At 48.9% G+C, this 18828-nt stretch overlaps 1 protein-coding gene across 3 annotated transcripts in view; it reads left to right on the forward strand.

Annotated features, from left to right (window-relative positions):
- bcam (basal cell adhesion molecule (Lutheran blood group)) overlaps positions 1–18828 on the forward strand; it is a 47054-nt gene that overhangs the window by 15467 nt on the left and 12759 nt on the right. For all 3 annotated transcript variants that reach the window (XM_076050914.1, XM_076050915.1, XM_076050916.1), the window contains exons 2-7: positions 15187–15314; positions 15422–15638; positions 17347–17420; positions 17519–17615; positions 17743–17925; positions 18672–18793. In XM_076050914.1, coding sequence (XP_075907029.1) covers positions 15187–15314; positions 15422–15638; positions 17347–17420; positions 17519–17615; positions 17743–17925; positions 18672–18793 — 821 coding nt within the window. The remainder of the gene's footprint in view (positions 1–15186; positions 15315–15421; positions 15639–17346; positions 17421–17518; positions 17616–17742; positions 17926–18671; positions 18794–18828) is intronic.

Genomic DNA, 18828 nt, shown 5'->3' on the forward strand with positions numbered 1-18828 from the left:
AAGCAGAAAAAAAAAAGATGACGTGGAGCTTATAACCATATTTACCTCCTATTTTACCATCTCTAAACAAAGTGATGAGGACTCTGCCAAGGAGCGAGAGAAGCGGCCTTGAAAAATGGGCCCACAAATTCAAATGACGAGACAAAGAGGGATCTGCGGCAGACAGTATATTCAAATGAGCACCTGATGGAGGGAGAGATGGAGTTTACTGGATTTGGAAGCCCAGACAAAGAAAGAGGGGAAAGCCGGCAAATAGTAATTAACTCTGAATTATTCTATCTCTGCGGGATCAGGGGGATTAATAGGGGCTTTGGGTTTGGATTCTGCACATTGCAGTCTGTTGCTGCATGGCAGCCTGGTTTCCTGTACGTTGTCGTGCGCGCTCGGGTGTGTTTGCGTCAGTGTAAGACTGGTGCGTGCATGTGTGTGCATGTGTGTGTGTGTGTGTGTGTGTGTGTGTGTGTGTGTGTGTGTGTGTGTGTGTGTGTGTGTGTGTCTTACTGTAGTCCACATGGATCTATGTGTCGGTGCCAGTGGGCTTTTGACCATATCTGCCTGCCTGCCAGCCAGCGATTGTGTGTGTACTGGTGTGTGACTTTGTGCCTCACTCCACCCCCCATCCCAACACACACACACACACACACACACACCACCCCTCCTGCTTTACTCACTGAAGTTCATCCAAGCATTATAAGTTAATCCCCCATAATAGGCAAGAAGAAGGAGAGTGGGTGACAGTGGTAGGTAGAGGGGAGAGACGGGACTGGGAGGTGGGAGGTTGGCCCATCAAGAGGCAGAGAGTGTGAGTTTCTCCAAGTGTGTGTGTGGTATGCCATGCAGATTTAGGGCTGGACAAAGTGTACTAAACCTTGGATTCATAAGCTGTTTTGGGTCGGCAAAGTGCTGCTGGCGTAGGAAGGTTGAAAGGCGGCTTTAGCTGCCTCCTTATCGCAACCGTGAATACGCCACAACACGACTCAGGACATTTGTTTTTTTTCTCACAAAAGCATCACTCATGGACGGTGAGACAGGTTAGCCAGCGTTCCTGTGGCGCGTTCAGAGTCGTCTGCATATTATGAGAGGTTACCAAGAGTGCGACCGCCAAAGTCAAGCAGTCGCTGTTTGCCAGGCCTGAAAGGAATCCATCTGTGGCTGCAGTGTTTGACCAGAATTCTCCCCGTATCTCTTAACCTCGAGTGTTTCCACTGTCAACACTGTATCAGACTGTTTGTTCCTGACAGGAAGGGCAGAAACTGGGGAGGGCTGGATGGTCGGGTGGCTGGAGCGCAGGTGCGCTGCTAATTCTCAAGGAGTGGAGGTAGATTTCATTCAAGTCTGTCTGGAGGCGGTGACCCGTGCTGTGTACACCTTTTGTCTCGTCCCTCCATTTTTTTTGTGTGTCTTCTCTGCTATCTCTGTGGCACTTACGTGGGTCCAACATATCCGAGCTGCTGCGAACGCACTCTGGCACGCCGGAATGTTTTGGGATCACCCCCGCAGGAAGGCATTCTGCTTTCATTTCGGGACTCCTTGGCCCCATCTCCCAGCCACTGCCTTTGGCCTGCCCGCTTTCTTTTCTTTTTTTTTTTTATCCCGCTATCGGCCCCGCACACGAGGGCTTTACCAGCCTGCTAAGCACGGTGGCTTCCATCTTTTTTTAATGGAGCAATGGATGGATAAGAAAAACAGCGGAGGGATAAGGGATATGGAGGAAAGAAAAGAAAGGAGGAACAAATCAAAAGCATACTCCAATGGCCTGTTATCTCATTACAGCGGTACCGGCTTGTCACGCCCGGCTGACCAGCCCCCTAAGGAGAGCCCTCACCCCCTTTATAAGACCCTCTTTATTCAGCCAACGCTCTCATATTTCAGCTCGGGCACAAAGGCGACCAAATCTCTCCGGTTTCCGAGCTGTCCACACCCAATTTGTGTGTCCCGGCTCAGTTAAGGCACACATCCCGCCGTCCACACGGAGGCCCACCGTTACTTGCTAGTTATGAAATGATACTTGTGGATAATGGAGGCTAATAGGGAGAGTGGATATCCATTTGTTCCACCATTTTCTCGCTATTCCAGCTCTCTTGAATGCTCCCATGTGGGTATTAGAAGAGGGCATGAAGAGGGAGCTGCTGTCAGCTGGAGAAGTGGAAGCGCCGTTCCTCTTCCCTGGCTTCTCTGCTCTTTTCAGCCCCCCCAAAAAAAGACAGCTCATTATAAGAGAAGGGAGGGATGTTTCTAAATGAGATGGGCAGAGTGCTACTCAGCAGAGTTGGAGAGATAGACATTGCTGGGAACGATGGCAGATGAGGAAATAGATGCAGAGATTTTTGCTCAAGCAGTTCAGAGATACATGGGAACGAACTCTAGGAAACTGCTTCATTATCCAACTAAAGCGAACGGGGAAATGCGGAACTGTGTCAACACAAATCTGTTGTTCACCACTCAAATTACTGTAAAGACAACAGACCAGTCAACATTGTTGAGTGGTTTGTCGAGTGGATTTAGCAGATAAACATTCTGCCTCCCAGTTCTGACTGTTGCAGCTGAACTTACACACTGTTTTGTACAGCTAGGGTGTATTTAGGCTTTAAACTGGTGTCAATACCACTCTTGGCGTGTCTTATAACCAGGAAAGAGTCATTGTTTTGTTCTCCAGTGCGACACCATTCTAACCATTCGATATTCACATTGGCCATGGGGCTGTCCCCATTTTGGAGATTCTGCTGGGTTTTTTTTTTTGGTGAAAAGCCGGGGAGAGGGGAGAGCAGGTCATCCCCACACGGAGCGACACCGGGAAGCAAGCTTTCAGCATCCTGCCGGTATTTGCTCATGCTCTCTCTGCTCCGTCCCTCTGTTTACCTCAGCTTGCGCTGTGTGTGTCTGACCCATCCATTCAGGAACTCACTCTTTTGTGAGTTCAACAAAACACCTGGGTGTTACAATCTAGGCTGAGATGGCTGAGTGGGGGTGGGGGAGTGGTGGGCAGGTGGTTAGCGGGTGGGGGATGGGGGTGGGGGGGGCTCTTTATTTGAAGAACGGAGCTGTTGAAATATGAAGGGCAGGCAGGTGTGTTTGCGCCACGTTTCCCCTCTGTTTGTGGACCTAACAGTGGTCATACTGTAAATAGGCTACTGTAAATAGAGCCGGAGAAATTCGCACCTTCAGTCGTCTGTATTAAAATACACTGGAGTTGGCAGGCCAGCCCGGTTTTCAACCTCTGCATGTGTGTGGCACTTTGTTGGAGGTAGAGGCCAGAGAGGAAATTTGACTCCGGCGCTGGCCTGCTTCCACCTTTTGCTCACCTCACAAGTCAGACCTCACCCTCTTGAGCTGCTGCCTGTTATGTGGAGAAGTTGCTGGCGGTGTCAACATGCCCAGTAAACTGCGCATATTTTGCAAACAATCTCATGAATTCCTGTTTCTATTTCTATTCGGTGTGTCGTTCGCTTACCCTCCATGGAATTTGTTCAGCCGGTCCAATGGACCCTGGACGATGTGCAGTGCAACAACATTGAAAGTGTCTGCTTGTAGACAATTGATGCAAGCCTAAAAATGAACAAAACAGCCATCTGTAGCCTTGACCCTCTGCAAATTATTGTCATGTAATGCCAGTATTTCATGCAATGATGGCTGTGGCATGAACAAAGTGAGTTGTTTCTTTCGTCACCCTACAACATCTCATATAATGGATTGATTAGATGCTCACTTGTAGTCCAATAACCATTTTTACCTTCATTTGCCAATCAGTTTGTTTGCTAGATGTCAGCAAACTGAGAATAAAAGGCAGATGCTGTATTTTTTTAAGCAGTTTTGTGTTTATTGCAAGTCACAACCGGCCATTGCAGCATTTGGCATCATATAAAATGTAAAAAAAGCCAAAACAAATCTGCTAATTGCATACAGCGCTACTTCCCATCGAGAACTTCTTCTGCTTGTTGCTTTTTTTTCTGGAGATGCACCAGCGCAAAACTCGGTAATGGACACGCTGACAACGGCCCCCCCATTTGCTGCCGTTACAGTAAATGGGTGCAGGAGCCGCCTCACACTCAGCATTTATCTGTGCAGTGCGATAGGAAATGACTCTCCGAATAAATTGATTCAGGGACGGAGGGAGAGGGGAAGCGAGAAAGACGGCCCGTGGCAGCAGCACTTTGTCCGAACCCTTTTAGCGAGATTAGCTGCAGTCTTTATGTCCCGCCCCTTATTTATACTGTGACTCAGCCTTCTGACTGCCCCCTGCCTACCACCACCACTACCCTCCTCCTCCTCCTCTCTCTGTGGGACAGTATGTCCTGAGTGCAAAACGAGAGCCGCTGCAGTACGTTTGCATTTTCAAAATCGAAATCGATTACAGTAACAAACGGCGTTGGGGTAAAAGCAGCGGTGAGGGGTCTGCGCTGATATTTCTTCATTTCTCTTAATGAGCCCTTGCTTGCTCTCGTGAGTAAAAGCCACGGCCGTGTGCCTGGTTGCCACAGCAAAAACACACTGGAGCCAAAAAGTGTTTGTGAGGCCGATTTAACTGTCGGAAAAACTCTTCTGTGAGGTCCTGAAACAATATACATGCTACTTTGCCAACAATATTCCCCCACACCATGTCTGAAGGTTGTTTCCATTTGCATATCCTCTGCTTTTCACTGAGCTTTATCCATAATAGGTCTCTATGACTTCTAATTTTTTGTCATTGCATTATATTAAGGGCTCTGATATAATCAACAACCACTTTTACTAGTAAATAATAGTTTACTGCTCAGCCTGACAATAATTCTTCCCTCCAGTTCCAGAGACCGTTAATCAGTTTTGTGGGGGAAAAAAATTAACAAGTCATCAGTTCTTTTGCCCTGCATTTCAGACACTATAAACATTAAAGAAGTCTCTGGCATCTTTGCATCACGTTTAAAAATAAAAAAATAAAAAAATAAAATGCAGTCTAGTGTCTGTGAAAACTTTGTCCATTAGGGGCTTAAAGTTAAGATGCTTTGGGAGCCGCAGCTCTGATTATATTTCAAATCAATCTCTCAGGCAGTCAGACAGTTTTATTAAATTACTCGAAGAGAAACGTGGTGAGACGGCCGCGGCAAACGAAACAACACAGATATGTGGAGGAATACCGCCTCCGCCATTGTCCATCCATCCATCCATCCATCCATCCATCCATCCATCCATCCATCCATCCATCAAACTTCTCAGATTGTCCCTGAGAGGAATTTCAAGCGCCCCTCTCTTCGACGAGATGCGCCTCATTATGACGGCCCATTATGGACCCCGCTGCCGACATTAGCGGCAACATATTCTAGCAGATTGCCTCAGCCAAACATTGCACATCATCCTGGCCCATTAAGGCGACTCATTTACCTTGATAAATAGGCAGAGGCTGAGGGGAATTGAAGATACACGCCGGGGACCCTCCACTTCTCTCACTCCATCTTTTCCCATTTTCTGTCTGCTCCAATTTTAACTCTTGAATCCCGACAACAAGCGAGGACCTTGGTGGGTGACATGTGTCCCCTCTGGTCTAATGCCCACGCCTACATGTGCATCTGCCTCACCAACTCAACTTTTTACCGTTCCACTGAACACAATCTAAAACTCTCTTTCAGCAAATATATGTTGTTGTTGTTTTTTCTGTCCCTCCATTCTTGCCTCCTTTCTCCTTCTACATTTGATTTTTTTTTTTTTTTTTTGCCAGTGGCGGTGGAGGGACTGGCACGAGAGATTGGTGCGGAGGGGGAAGAAAAGGACAGGGTGATTTAATTGGAGTGCCTGAGGGGAGAGGAATGGATGGGAGGGGGGAGAAGGGGTGAGGAGGCCCATATTCAGGGGGCCCCAGAAACATTAAATATTAACACCTTTTCTCATATCTGCCCCTTAAATGACATCGACTGATTGGCTCGCCTCTCGGTTGGTCTGGGAACACGCACACACACGCACACACGCGCACGCGCACGCACACGCGCGCACACGCGCGCACACGCACACTTCCCTCCCTTACCAAATTGAGTTACCCCTGAAAATGAAAGGTGCCCAGGAGGAGGCATGGTGGGGTAATTGGCCGACACTCTCGGTTTTCCTCGCTTTGATTGAAAAGGGAGGAAGAAAGAAAAGTCACGAAATTCTCTCAATTTATTATTTGCCCCCTTTACCTTGTTACCATCTAGTCATAACTAGCTATAATTGAGCTCTAATACGAGCAAGACACTGGCTAGCCGCCGCACTAATGCGTCACGGACGGCGTCACGTGATTTGGGGCCAAGATTGTGCTGCCAAGATGGAAGTCGTTTGTCAGATAATTGGCCCTGAGGTTGTTGCACCAAATGATCGTTTCAGTTCCCTGCAGTGGACGAAACACAGGGCGAATCCTCGGTGGCTAAAAAACAACATTTCACAGTATGTCGCAGATTGAAACGTGTATTCGGCTCTAATCCTTCAAAGTGGTATTTGTGTTTCTGCACGTTTTCTGTGAGATGTATTCTGACTGAATGTGCAGCATCTAGTCAATTGTTTGATTTCTTCATTTTTCTGTAGAACAGGCAGGAGAATTTCACTTGCGCAAATTCATATTCTACTCATGCGCCCGGTCCAGGTTCTCTCCCGTTGTTTCCCCTCTCCTTGCTCCCACCATCCATCCTTGTCGTTATTTCCTCCTCCTCCTCCTCCTTCTTCCCGACTCGCTGGCTCATGTTTTCAAAGAGGACAAACAAAATGCCCTGCCCCCCCATTTTCCCCCCGTCCCGCCCGTTCCTCCACCATATCCCCTCTCCAAACGTGGCATCCACACAAACGCACTCTCGGAACACACGGCTCGAAACTCTCCTGTTTTGAATGGGCTTGACTTCTCACCCCGTTGCCTGGACAACAGCTGTGGCCAGGGGGAATCTGCCACCCCCCCCCCCCCCCCCCCCCGCAGACAAAGGAGTCTGTGAGGGGCCGACCTTGTAGCCCACTCCACTCTGTTTGTCCCCAGCCCCTAAACTGCCGTGAGATGACACAACAAGCACACACACACACACACACACACACACACACACACACACACACACACGCACTGGCAAAGTTGTGATTTATCTATCACAGCCGCACACACTGCAACGCCCCCTCGCTGCCCTCCAGCCACACCACTATTTGCCAAGTCACTGAACCCTGTGGAAGCTCTCTGCCCAGCGTTATATCGTGTTTGAATGGGGCACGCAGGTGCGAACATTGCCGGTTTTATGGCAGTTGGGAGGTGCTATGATGTCCAACGGCTAACTGCTAATAGCCTTATGCTTGACTCAGCTGCATTACGTCAACATCAACCCCCAGGAACTCGTGCCAGTCCTCGTCCTCCTCTACCATGCCCTCCGTCTCTCCTCACTCTTTTTGAAAAAAATAAAATAAATACAGTTCCTCTCGAGAATCCAAAATGAAGTTTGTTTGAAGAGCTAATCGCTTCATCTTCAGCCGTGGGCACGCTTGCACTTGAGATGTGATGAGGTAACGGATTTCAAGGGGAAACAAATATTGGGTGTAAGAGTCATAAAACTTTAGCACGACAGGAGAGAATCCAATCCACACACAAGCAAAAAAGGTTACAAGATTCTTGCAATAAAAAAATATTTCCCATCATACCAGGGGGAGACCTCAAGGCTGTGATTCTGTGTCACAGTTTGACACAATAGCCACAATAGCCAAGTTTTTCAGACAGTGATAATCTGATAATATGATCCAGTCCTTCCGCCTGTCAGCGGTCCTGCAGCTTTTTGTTTACTGCTTGTTCAAAGACTAAAGCAAGCGTGTCATTTAAGCAACACTCTTGAAGTGCAAGTTAGAAAATCTACAGAGCAACTCCAAAAAGTCCAAAAATGTTCAGATCTACCAACTTGACGCTTGAGAAAGCGCTCAAGAAGGCACTCAGCAACAGTAGAGTGGCTACAGCCAGTTAGCCAATAGCCTGATACTATCGTTTATCAAGATAAAGTAATTTTCCCACTAATCCTGTAAAATAGGTTTCAGACATATTAACAGTCCCTAGAATTGGCTAAAATTGGCATCTGCAGGTTTTATCCTCGTAAAATAATTGGCAGCTGGGAACTGGGGACAGTACAGCGCCATTATTAGCCCACCTTGAGATAAATCTCAAATCTCCTGCAGGACCCATATGACCAAAAAAGCGAAAAAGCAAAAAAAAATAAAATAAAAAAACCCCCACCATTAAACCTGAGACTGTGCATGCATGTCTGTGCGGCGCCTCGGGGTCGCAGGTGCGGTTTGAACTCCTTCTCAGGTGGTAAAACCTGCACAAGCCCAGACAGGAAGACGGACGGTCCCATATCCTGTTATTGCCGAGTGAGAGCTTTACATGTGGCACCGGAACATCCTGGAATCGGTCTATCTCACCTTTAATCACATCCCCTCTGCCCCGCCGCCGCTCGCTCCCCTGATGCAACAGCAGATATTACACAAGAGGGTCATAAAAAACTCCTGTGCAATCTGTAATAAAAGCGGGAGGGATGGACGCCGGGTTTGACTGAGCCATGAAACCACCGCACCGCTACTCCACCTCAATTAGACACCCAGATACCGTCTTTGAAGTGGAGCAGATGGCTGCTAGTAATTATTTGTCGAGTCCTCTGGCCGGTGGGTTGCAAAGCATGATAAGGTTTGCAGGCCGGAGGTTTTTTTTTTTCTACTGCTGATTCCTCTGATTGCAGAGCTTCGCCGAATAAACGCTCTGGAGATTTCTCCGTTTTGAGGTAGTTTGTTTCAATCCGACTCTTAAAGCTTGGCTGCGTTCAAGAGCTCCTTTTAAGAGTTCTTTCTCTCTCTCGCGAAGGTGCAGTCACACAGCGCCTCCTTCGTGAAGGAGAGTTGCGTTTGCCTGGTTGGACGCTGTCGGATCTGCTTTTTGTTTGTTGGATATTTTGGAATGCGACCCGACGAGATATTTATTTGACTTTTCACAGCAACAGGATATTGGCGAGGATTGTTTTAAAGGCAGCAAAGGGCGCAGACGTTGGCAGCCCCTGTTGGGGGGGCCCCTGTTAGCGCCTCGGCAGCAGGGCGGGGCGACTTCTCACAGTTTAACAGGATGTGGAGGACATTTTAAAACCCTGAAAAACAAAACACTGTTTTGTGTCTCCTCCTCCTCCACAATGCCGGACTTTCCGTGACCCTTTTTCGGCGCACAGCTATTTTTGAAAGAGTCCGGGGAGACAGACACTGGACTATTTCAGTCCAATTTTTCAAGCAACTGTGTTTTCTTTGTTGTTTTGCCTTCTTGGTTGCTAAAAGTTTTACTTCAACAAAACCCCGAGTGTTCTTTCCGGTTGGCAAACTTCCATACCTGTCCCTGTCTGTCATCTCTGTGTCTCACCGCGCCTGTCGCTCTCCCTCCGCGCTTGTGTGTCTGTGAGTGTGTGTGTGCGTGCGTGCATGAATGAGCGCCTTGCCGCTGCTGCTGCCGCTGCTGCTGCAGCTGCTGCTGTTCCTGAACTGCACCTGTTCTTGTTTCATCAGCCAGGCGCTGATGGACTCCAGGCCTTACATGGTCCCGCCCCGACACTGGCAGTCTGACCCGGTCTGCCCTCATCTCACTCACTCACACGCACACACACACACGCACATGCACAAACACACCCTTTCATAATCATCTCCCCCTTCATCAGCTATTCCAACATCATCCAATAACGGCCAATAAATTATTAAAAATCCACTTTATCCCTCCTGCCTAATCAGGACGGCAGAGACGCCCCTTGCAGTCTTTTTAGGACAAACAATTTGTAGCTTTTAAAAGGCATATTTTAGTTTCAGAGGTTTTCGGGAATGGTAAGCCCAGTCTTTATTCCGCTACGCCGCTGGCTCTCTGTTGGGGGCACCCGTTGAGTTCTGTGGGCCTAATGTGCATGCAAACCGAATTTCCTCAAAAAGTGCACGCCGTTCCCATCCGGACAGACTAATGCGAGCACTCAATGAGCGTCAGTGGGTCTGTTTCTCTTGAAGATGGGAGCCAGACGGCACCGTGCAGCAATAACAGCAGCCCATTACTGGACAAGTTGCCACACCTCTGAGCCCAGGAAGCACAGAGAAGTTTGAGTCAAATATATGATTTAAAAAAATAAAATAAAATAAAACTAAACACACAAATAAAATGAGTTTTAGTAGATGCGTGCTGCTCCGGGGGACAACAAGTGCTTGTTGTCGCTACGCCGATGATCCGCCGCTGTTGGTTGCCTCTCAGGTTCCTGTGACATTGAGGCTGCATCTTCTGCTGCAGGTCACTGTTTGCTTTGCCAACAGACGGGCATGCTAATCCTGTTAGAGCCAGGGACCACACACACACACACACACACACACACCATCCAAATGCAGGTTTCCTGCCAGATTTCTCTTTTGTCCTCTTTGGTCTGATAAATCAGGGTCGATGCAGGTCTTTATCTCCTTCTTTCTCTCCCTCCTCTCACTCTCTCTCTCTCTCACACACACACACTAAATGGGGTCTTGCTCGCCCATAGCACCGTTGTCCAGGTGCTCACAGTAGAATCAAGGGGAGATGAGCTCAGGTGTTTGTGTTCAACAGCGGGGTGAGCAGGTTCGAGCAGCGCAGGAAAAGTTTATGGTGGCTTCGCCGAGGTTCCAGTCGGGTGACACTCATGGAGGCTTTTACACACACACACACTCACATGCACACACACACACACACACACACACACACACACTGACTGACTGCTGCGCCGAGTCTTTGTGCCTCTTCCTTGCGCCATCTCGAATTCTCTTTTCTCCCCCCCCCACCTCCCCTCAAGCACACGCGCAGCGAAATTTTGTGCACTGGCTACTAACGAATGCTCTTTGAGAAGGAGGGATGAAAAGAGTGAGAGTCGGCCAGAGGGCGGGAGGGGCCGAGTGGGTGATGGGGGCCTCCTGGTTTAATGTCCGGGATACAGCAGTGAGGTGAGGAAAAAGGGAGAGGGGGGGTGGGGGGGGGTAGGGTAGGGGGGGGGGCAGGGTCCGGCTGCTTGTTTTCATGTAGGAGGAGATGAGATGGATGGAGAGAGAGAGAGAGAGAGAGAGAGAGAGAGAGAGAGAGAGAGAGAGAGAGAGAGGGGCGTTCGATTAGGGAGGCTTGAAGGAAGCACAGAGCGAATATTAAAGGCATCTTCACATTAACTTTTCAGTAGATTAGGGACCGACTCTCTTCTACTGGCTTCTCTTCCACTCTCTCTCTCTCTCTCTCTCTCTCTCTCTCTCTCGCTCTGTTTCAGCTGCAGACGCCCCCCCACCCCCAACCATATTTTAGTTATTTTCCAACTGTACTTAAATCAGGCTTTTTGGGATGTTTCACTCGCTCATAAATTTTACATGTTGTGTTGTGTGTGTGTGTGTGTGTGTGTGTGTGTGTGTGTGTGTGTGGGTCACAGCCTGACCGACCGTCTCGTCCCCATCTGTCTCCCGGCCCGGTCACGCACCACCTCACACACACTTTCCCTTCTCTTTGGCCAAATCCGATTATCTGGCCTGTGTCGGCTAACGAGACCCCCATGAAGCTGCCTGCCACCCCCCACACTGCCACCCCCCCCCCCACCCGTCTCCCCCGTCCCCCCACCCACCCCGACTGAAAAACAGCCCCAGACCCTCTGCTCCTCTCACACAATTGACAAGGTGACAGCAAACAGCCTGCGCCTTCTCTCTCTCTCTCTCTTCCTCTCTTCCTCTCTCTCTCTCTCTCTCTCTCTCTCTCTCTCTCTCTTCCTCACACACAAACACAGACATGCGGTGGCAGCTCCAGGCTCAGATCGGTCGTAGGTCTCCCTAATTACGCTCTAATTGTGCGACTCTGTCCGTCCAGCTGCCTCCCGGCGGACGTGACTGATCACTCCGGAGCCAAAACATATTGTCAAAGGATGTGTGCGAGAGGTGAAAGGAGAAATCGGGTGTTGCACACTAGGGGGGAGGGGGTCAAATCAAATCAGAGACGGCGGACGAGGGATGGCAGATGGCTCACATCACGACTCGAAGCATCTTCTGCGGAAGGTTCGATTCCTCCTGACTCAGATCGAGGAAACGTTATGTTGGATGCGGCCGGTTATGAAAACTTAAAGTGATATCGAAGCAGAAACATCCAGACGTCTCCGGTCGATGGCTCACTCTGCGGTTCACGATGGCGACCACTCAAGCCCGGCAGGCAAGAGAATGGACTTTGAAAGAAGTTTTTGGGCCGATGAGTCAGCGACTCGACTCGGTTGTTCGAGTTCCACGATTTCATGCTGCGGAGGGGGGAAAAAGTGCACGTCGGTGGCGACATTGTAGCCTGTGATGCGTCTGCAATATGAGCGAGTGGCTGTAATATTCCATTTTCTTTGTGAGTGCCTTCGGAAAAGTCACTGGTGAAGACAGAGCCAATGGAATTCAGCAAATTAAATAAACCTTTCAATCGATCCAATCTTATTGAATCTATGGAGAAAACCAATGGATTTCATACACACTGTGGCCTCAACATGAACACACAGGCCTGAGCAGCAGCGCTGCCCCTCTCCTTCCTACTGACCAACTCCTGTGGGTTAAAGCATGTGATCCATGTCTCGCACTCCTCTCCTCAGCACTGACACAACAGTCCAACTACTAAAGGTCCCCCTCAACCTCCCAGTCTTCACCTCTGAGATTCCATCCAAAACACAATAAAGTGTCCTTCAGCTTGTGGCATCCAGTCTCTTGACTTAATGCTGTGTATTTTTTTTATTTTTTTTTCCCAAACCATGCTGCACTTGACGGGACACTTCGATTCCAAGGGCCGCTTTGTTTACAATCACATTCCTGCGCTCCGGATCAGCCCAGCTCCACCTCCCTCCGACCAAACCGGAAACATGAGACCGCACTTGGACAACTAATGCTGTTACACTCGGGCGCTGCCGAGCTAATGGAGCCAGACGGAGGGGAGAGAGGGACAGGATGGAGGGATGACAGAGGGACGAGGGAGGGGCAAGAATAGAGCGGGAGAGGGGAGTGGGGGGGGGAGACTGGAAAGTGAATTAAGGAGGAAGTGAAAGAATGCGGTGGTGGCCGGGGCGGAGGTGGGGGTGGCGCGGACGTCGCATCTTTTTCATTAGATGTCAGCGCCTGGCCGACCTTTTGACCCCTGTTGGTTTTGCGAGCCGCCGTGAATCACGGCCCGCGACCCCGACTGGAATGTGTTTGGCAAACACTTGTGCAAAATAAACCCCCGAATTGGGCGGCTCGCCCTCTTATCTCTCGCCGCTTCTTCTTTCCCACCCTCTTCCCTCCCTCCCCCCCTCCCTCTCCCTCTCGTCCCTTAGCCCCTCTCATCTCTCCTTAAGACGTTTTCTTCAGCAAATAGCCTTTCATCTTCCTCGCCTGCATCTCTCTCGCTGCCCTCTCGCTCAGTAAAAAAAAAGCCCCGCCCGTCTGTCAGACGGCGCTGACTCCCGGCAGAAGTTGCTCCTCTCGCTCTCGTCGGCTTCTTCGCAGCGGCTGAATTATTCAAACCTCGATGTTGATGCGATGACATCACACTAGATGAGATGCGAACGCGCGAACACATTTGGCTGTTCGCAAATTTGCCGACCAACGACCAAATGCTATTGTTTTTAAAGCTGCGTTTTGTCGTCTTATTTAGAGAATATTAACAGTTAAAACCCAGAAAGCGACCAAAACATGAAGCTTTTTCAATTTCTTTATTTTTTAAAAGGGACGAGTATATTAATCGACATTTTCTTGCGAAAGTAAATATACCCGAGTTAGCTTAGGGCTAGTTTCCATCGGTGGTCCTTTTTCCAGATGTTAATAGACGCTTCAATAAGAATACACAATTAACAGATCACACGGCATCATAAAAACAGATAAATCAATACAGTATAGATAAATAGATAAATAATTGGTAGTGGTACTACTAGTGCTCACAGTGTTGGGCGTCAACAAGCGGCCAAAAGTCCTTTGCGGTGACTTTAAACGAGTGATATGATGGAGACTCTGATTGACTGTGGTACTGTATTCCATTGGTGTGATGCTCTGAATGAGAATACGGACTGACTGAATGCTGTTCTTCTGAAGGGGATTGTGCAATCGTGTCCTCTGGTTGCTCTGGAAGCAGCTTGTGTGAAAAATATGTTATTGTCTCAACTTTATTCAACCTCAAGCCCTCTGATTTCATTTGTGGCTATTGTTTCATTGTTGTTTGCTATCGTTCTATAAGTTTTGCAACTTGTACTTTATCTGTATAGATTTTGTCCTAAATGAAAAGAATATGCCTGAACTTGGCAACGCTAGTTGCTCTTGTGTTTGTGGCACTCAGAGATGACGCAAAGCGTTGCTGTTCCAACTTGCAGTGGCTCCTTTCTGAGACCTCTGCGATGAGGCGCTCCATGAAAAATGTCAAGCCTGACCCTGACTTTTCCTACGTGACCGTTTCTTGCTTCCCGTCCACTGTTCGTGCTCTTTTTCACTCACCCTCCTCCTTTTTTTTTTGCCCACTGCTTGTATCTGACTGTTCTTTTTCTTTTGTCGTGCTGCTGAACAAAGATGTACAAAGAGTTTTGCGGCGCTCCCCACAGGCACCAGCCGGGGTCGGCGCTCTGGCCCCGCCTGCTCCTCTCCCATTGATCGCGGCGGACGCTGCTGCGCATCTTAATGTCTCTGTTGAATTGGGGCGCTGACAGTGATATCGGCCTCTCTGTCTCCCACGGGGCTCGAACACAGAGCAGAAAGGGGATCATTCTTGCGAAATCAAGACGTTCAAAATAAAGAAGAAATGTTATTTTCGTCACCAGACATAATCCATCCACCTGCTTCTCGCTGACGTTTGTGTCCGACGGGAAAAGTCACATTTCACACCAGTCGGCCGCTCCGTTTCTTTGCTACATTTCTAGCAAACCAGACGCAGTGGGTTTGTTGTCAGTTTTGTAGCAAAGTCTGTAGCATAGTTTTTGGCCGCCGGTAGTTAAAACAACTCTACAACGTAACAACCAGATATCGGTGCATCCTGTCCTCTTTTTTAATTTGTCCGCTGCGGTTTGAGATACAAAACATTTTTTGCCATCTTATCTCATTTTTGTTGCTGCCTTTTTTTCCACGGTGCAGCTGAGGCTGCTAAAAGTTACATAGCGGCTGATGAACTTGTTCTTCTGATTCTCTTGTTTGCATGCAACACATCGGACATGTGTGCCTTCTCTGACCTGCGTGACCTCGTTTCTCCTCCAGGGTGTCGCGGGGCTGTGACCGTGACCGTGCCGGACAAAGTGGAGGTGCTGAAAGGCAACTTGGCCAAGCTGCCCTGCACTTTCAGCGTCTCGCCGGCGTCCAGCAGCAACTTGGTCGAGTGGTACATCGTAAGTGCTCCTCGCGCGTCGACGCGTCCTTCTCCAACGACGGAGGTTCGGAGTTCCCGCAACTTTTTTTCTGTCTCCATTTCCTGCCCCCGGCCCCTATCCAGCAGGAGGAGTCGGGAAACAGGAAGCGCGTGGCGTTCCGCTCGGAGGTCGGCGAGCAGCAGAACGACGACGGGACGCGTCTGTCGGGACGCGTCTCCATCGACGAGAGCTTCGCGCTGAACATCGCCGCCGTGCAGCCTTTCGACGAGCTGGTCTACTACTGCCAGGTGACCGCCGGTGCTGCCGGGGTCGGCGATGCCTCCACCATGCTCAAAGTCTTCTGTGAGTAGACCTGTTTTGACCTTTGGCCCCCGCCCCTTTAAAAAACAAACAAACCCCCCCCAAAAGAAACGCCAACCTTTTCTCCGTCACTTTCTCCATCAGCCCTGCGGTGACACGGAGAGGAATTTACGGCTTGTTTTTGCAGCCCAAGTTTTTACAGCCTGAAGCAGGTCGGCGCACGCCGGCCATCGGGAAAGTGGCTTTAATCGCGCTAATCACTTTCACTGATTGTGTTTCACGCGCGCTCCAAAATAACCCTTCCTTAATGGAGACGTCGCAAGCGGGAAAAAAAATGTTGACGTCTCTTTTAAACAGCGTCGGTTTGAACTTGTTTGTTTCACGCACAGGAATACCGAGACTTGATTTTTTTTTTTTATTATTACCAGAGGCCAATTTTATTTTGATAGGTTCCCCCCGCAGGTCAATTAACAGCAATCTAATCACTTGTGACGTGGCTGATTGATCGTGCAATCACACCTGTCATATCTCATACATCTTGGCTGGGCTGTGAGGCCGCAGCCTGAGACTGACCTCAGTCTGTCAACCAAAGCAAAAAAAAAAAGAAAAGAGGGTCATCATTTTTTGTGGTTGTTTTTAAAATGTTGAGCTCAAATGATCTCGACATGAAGTCACTGGGACTCAGAGGTGTAAAACAGCAGCAGGCCGTTGACTGTCAGCAGGCCGGCTGGTGGCAGGCGACACATCACAGTGAAGCCCCCCCCCCCTTCCCAAGTGTGTCACTCTATGCCCACATGTTGTGAGAAAAAAAAACGTCAGTGGCCACAGACCCGCAATTACTCCTCATCCGAGCACTCGACTCATTGTGAGGTGAGTTATTGTCTTTCCGTCCCGCCTTGGCTTAATAGGCCTGAGTTATGAGCTCTCCTGGGGGGCCGGAGCTGCATCGCTCACGGCCGGCTTTGTCTCTCCCAGGAGCCGTGGAGAAGAGTAAACTGCCTGTGTGTGTGTGTGCGCGTGTGTGTGTGTGTGTGCGTGTGCACAAAATACAAAACAGATCATGCATGGGCATCTCTATTCATCTTGTACAATTCTGTGCTTCAAACATTTGAGCTGCTGGTTTCAATCCTGGAAAACCTTTATTCATCAAAAAAACAAACAAACAAAAAAAGATTTTAGTGGTTGTTGTGGTTGCCAGTAATGAAACTGCTGAAAAAAAACAGACCCTGTTCTGCGACAGAATTACGACAGACTGCGTTGTGGGTCACATGTAAAATGAAATAAAAGCCCTTCAGCTCCAGTTTTGGACCGAACGATGGCAGCGAGACGGAGAGGAAAAGCTGTCCACTGTTTGTTTTCACAAGCAGCCGGCAGCTGCCGGCGGCTGTCAGATGACCTTGGGTGTGTACGAGTCGCTGTGGAATAAAGTGGCAGCTCAACCAGGAGGCAGCACTCATTCACACCTGCGGTGCTCGGTGCCGCCACTGTGGGAGCCAAAGAAATAAGTTGCTGTTTTTTAGCTTCTTTTGTTCTGGGCACATTTGATCCTTATCCGGGGTAAGCGTATAATAATGATGTTATTTACTGCTCAGCTTAATTAAGTTGGGTCAGCAGGCTTGGAAGCGTTAGAGAAGTTTGTGCGGGGTTTTTTTTTTTATGTGTCTTTGATGTTTTGTTTTTTTCTCTCCTCGCCGCACTGTGAATCATCATTAATGACGGCTCCTCTCCCTCACTCTCCTTGTTGCCTCAGTCGCTCCTGAAAAGCCAGAACTCACCAGTCCGGCATCCCAGAGCATTTTTGTGGGAGGGACCACCAGCTCAGAGGTGTGTGTGTGTGTGTGTGTGTGTGTCTCCTAAATAAAATAAAAAAATGTGATTTTGCCATTGTAGCCGATCTAAATTCTTTTTTTTCTTCCTTTTAGATCGGTAAATGTGTGACAATGAACGGACACCCGATGCCAAGAATCATCTGGTACAAGGACGAGCAGCCCCTGCCGGAGGTCAAAGACAGGCAGGAGAGTACGTAGCCGCAGCAGCAGCAGCAGCAGCAGCAGCAGCAGCAGCAGCAGCAGCAGCAGCAATGTGAGATGACGCTGCCTCAGATTCGCAAATCAGACGCTCACTGGTTGTGTGGCTTCTCTCTCAGAGACCTACATGGTCCCCGCCGTGGTGAAGGAGGCGTCGGGTCTCTTCACCATCATGAGCACCCTGTACATGCAGCCCACCAAGGCGGACAAGGACTCCGTGTTTCACTGCGTGGTGGAGTACAAGATGCCGGGAGAGCAGATCAAGCAGAATAATTCCGACACCATCAAGATCAACCTCAACTGTGAGTCAGCCGAGGGAAGGGCGGTTTGGCTAGTGTGGTGGGTGGGGCTTGTTTAGTTGTTTTTTTTCACTTCTTAATTTCAAAGTGGCTGCGGGGCCTCTTGATGAACGAGTTCAGGCATGAAGTTCTCCGCAGGGGAAAATCAGATGGAGATCAGAGAGGAAGCAGCAGCTATGGCAGAGATGGAGAGAAGTCTGTTTAGCTTAGCTTAGAGGCTAATAGAAGAAGAAGGTGGTCGCTGCATGATTCTCATTAAGTCTCATTAGCTGCGTTTCCATTACACCTAGAATTTGCGCAAAACCTAAATATCGCTATAAAAACCTGGTCACGTGACCAGTTCACTTTAGGTGAAAATGGTGCGTTGTTTTTGGACAGAATATCTTTTGCAAGGAATCAAAGAGAAAAATGTAACAAGCATTCTTGACAGCAAACATACGTAAAAAAAATAAAAGCAAACGTAATTCTCGTAAATTTCGTGATATTAAATATATCGAGAATTACGGCTTAAGCGTTTCACACCGTTAAATTGAAACACCTGCAAATCGCAATTGTACTTGGTCGAAATTTTCGAAATACCGCTTTTATTTTGCGAAAAACTTTAATGACAACGCAGCTATTGTCGTCATCCTGTTTTGTTTTTTTCTGTCTTGCTTTTCACTGCTGGTTGTGAATCAAAAGAAAAGAAAACCCTCAGGGATGACTCGAGTTCCCTTGAAGCAGCTCTCACCTGTTCTCCATCCATGCAGATCCCTCGGAGACGGCGACCTTCGTCCTCGTCAACGCCGACCCGGTCAAGGAGGGCGACACCGTCACCATGAAGTGCGAGACCGACGGAAACCCGCAGCCCGAGTTTGACTTCTCCAAAGATGTGCGTGTTTTTTCTCCACCTGCTCTTCCGCCATG

This window comes from Nelusetta ayraudi, unplaced genomic scaffold (genome assembly GCF_046127955.1).
Source record: "Nelusetta ayraudi isolate G7.1 ecotype Tasmania unplaced genomic scaffold, CSIRO-AGI_Nayr_v1 ptg000131l, whole genome shotgun sequence".
In the NCBI taxonomy this organism is placed as follows: domain Eukaryota; kingdom Metazoa; phylum Chordata; class Actinopteri; order Tetraodontiformes; family Monacanthidae; genus Nelusetta; species Nelusetta ayraudi.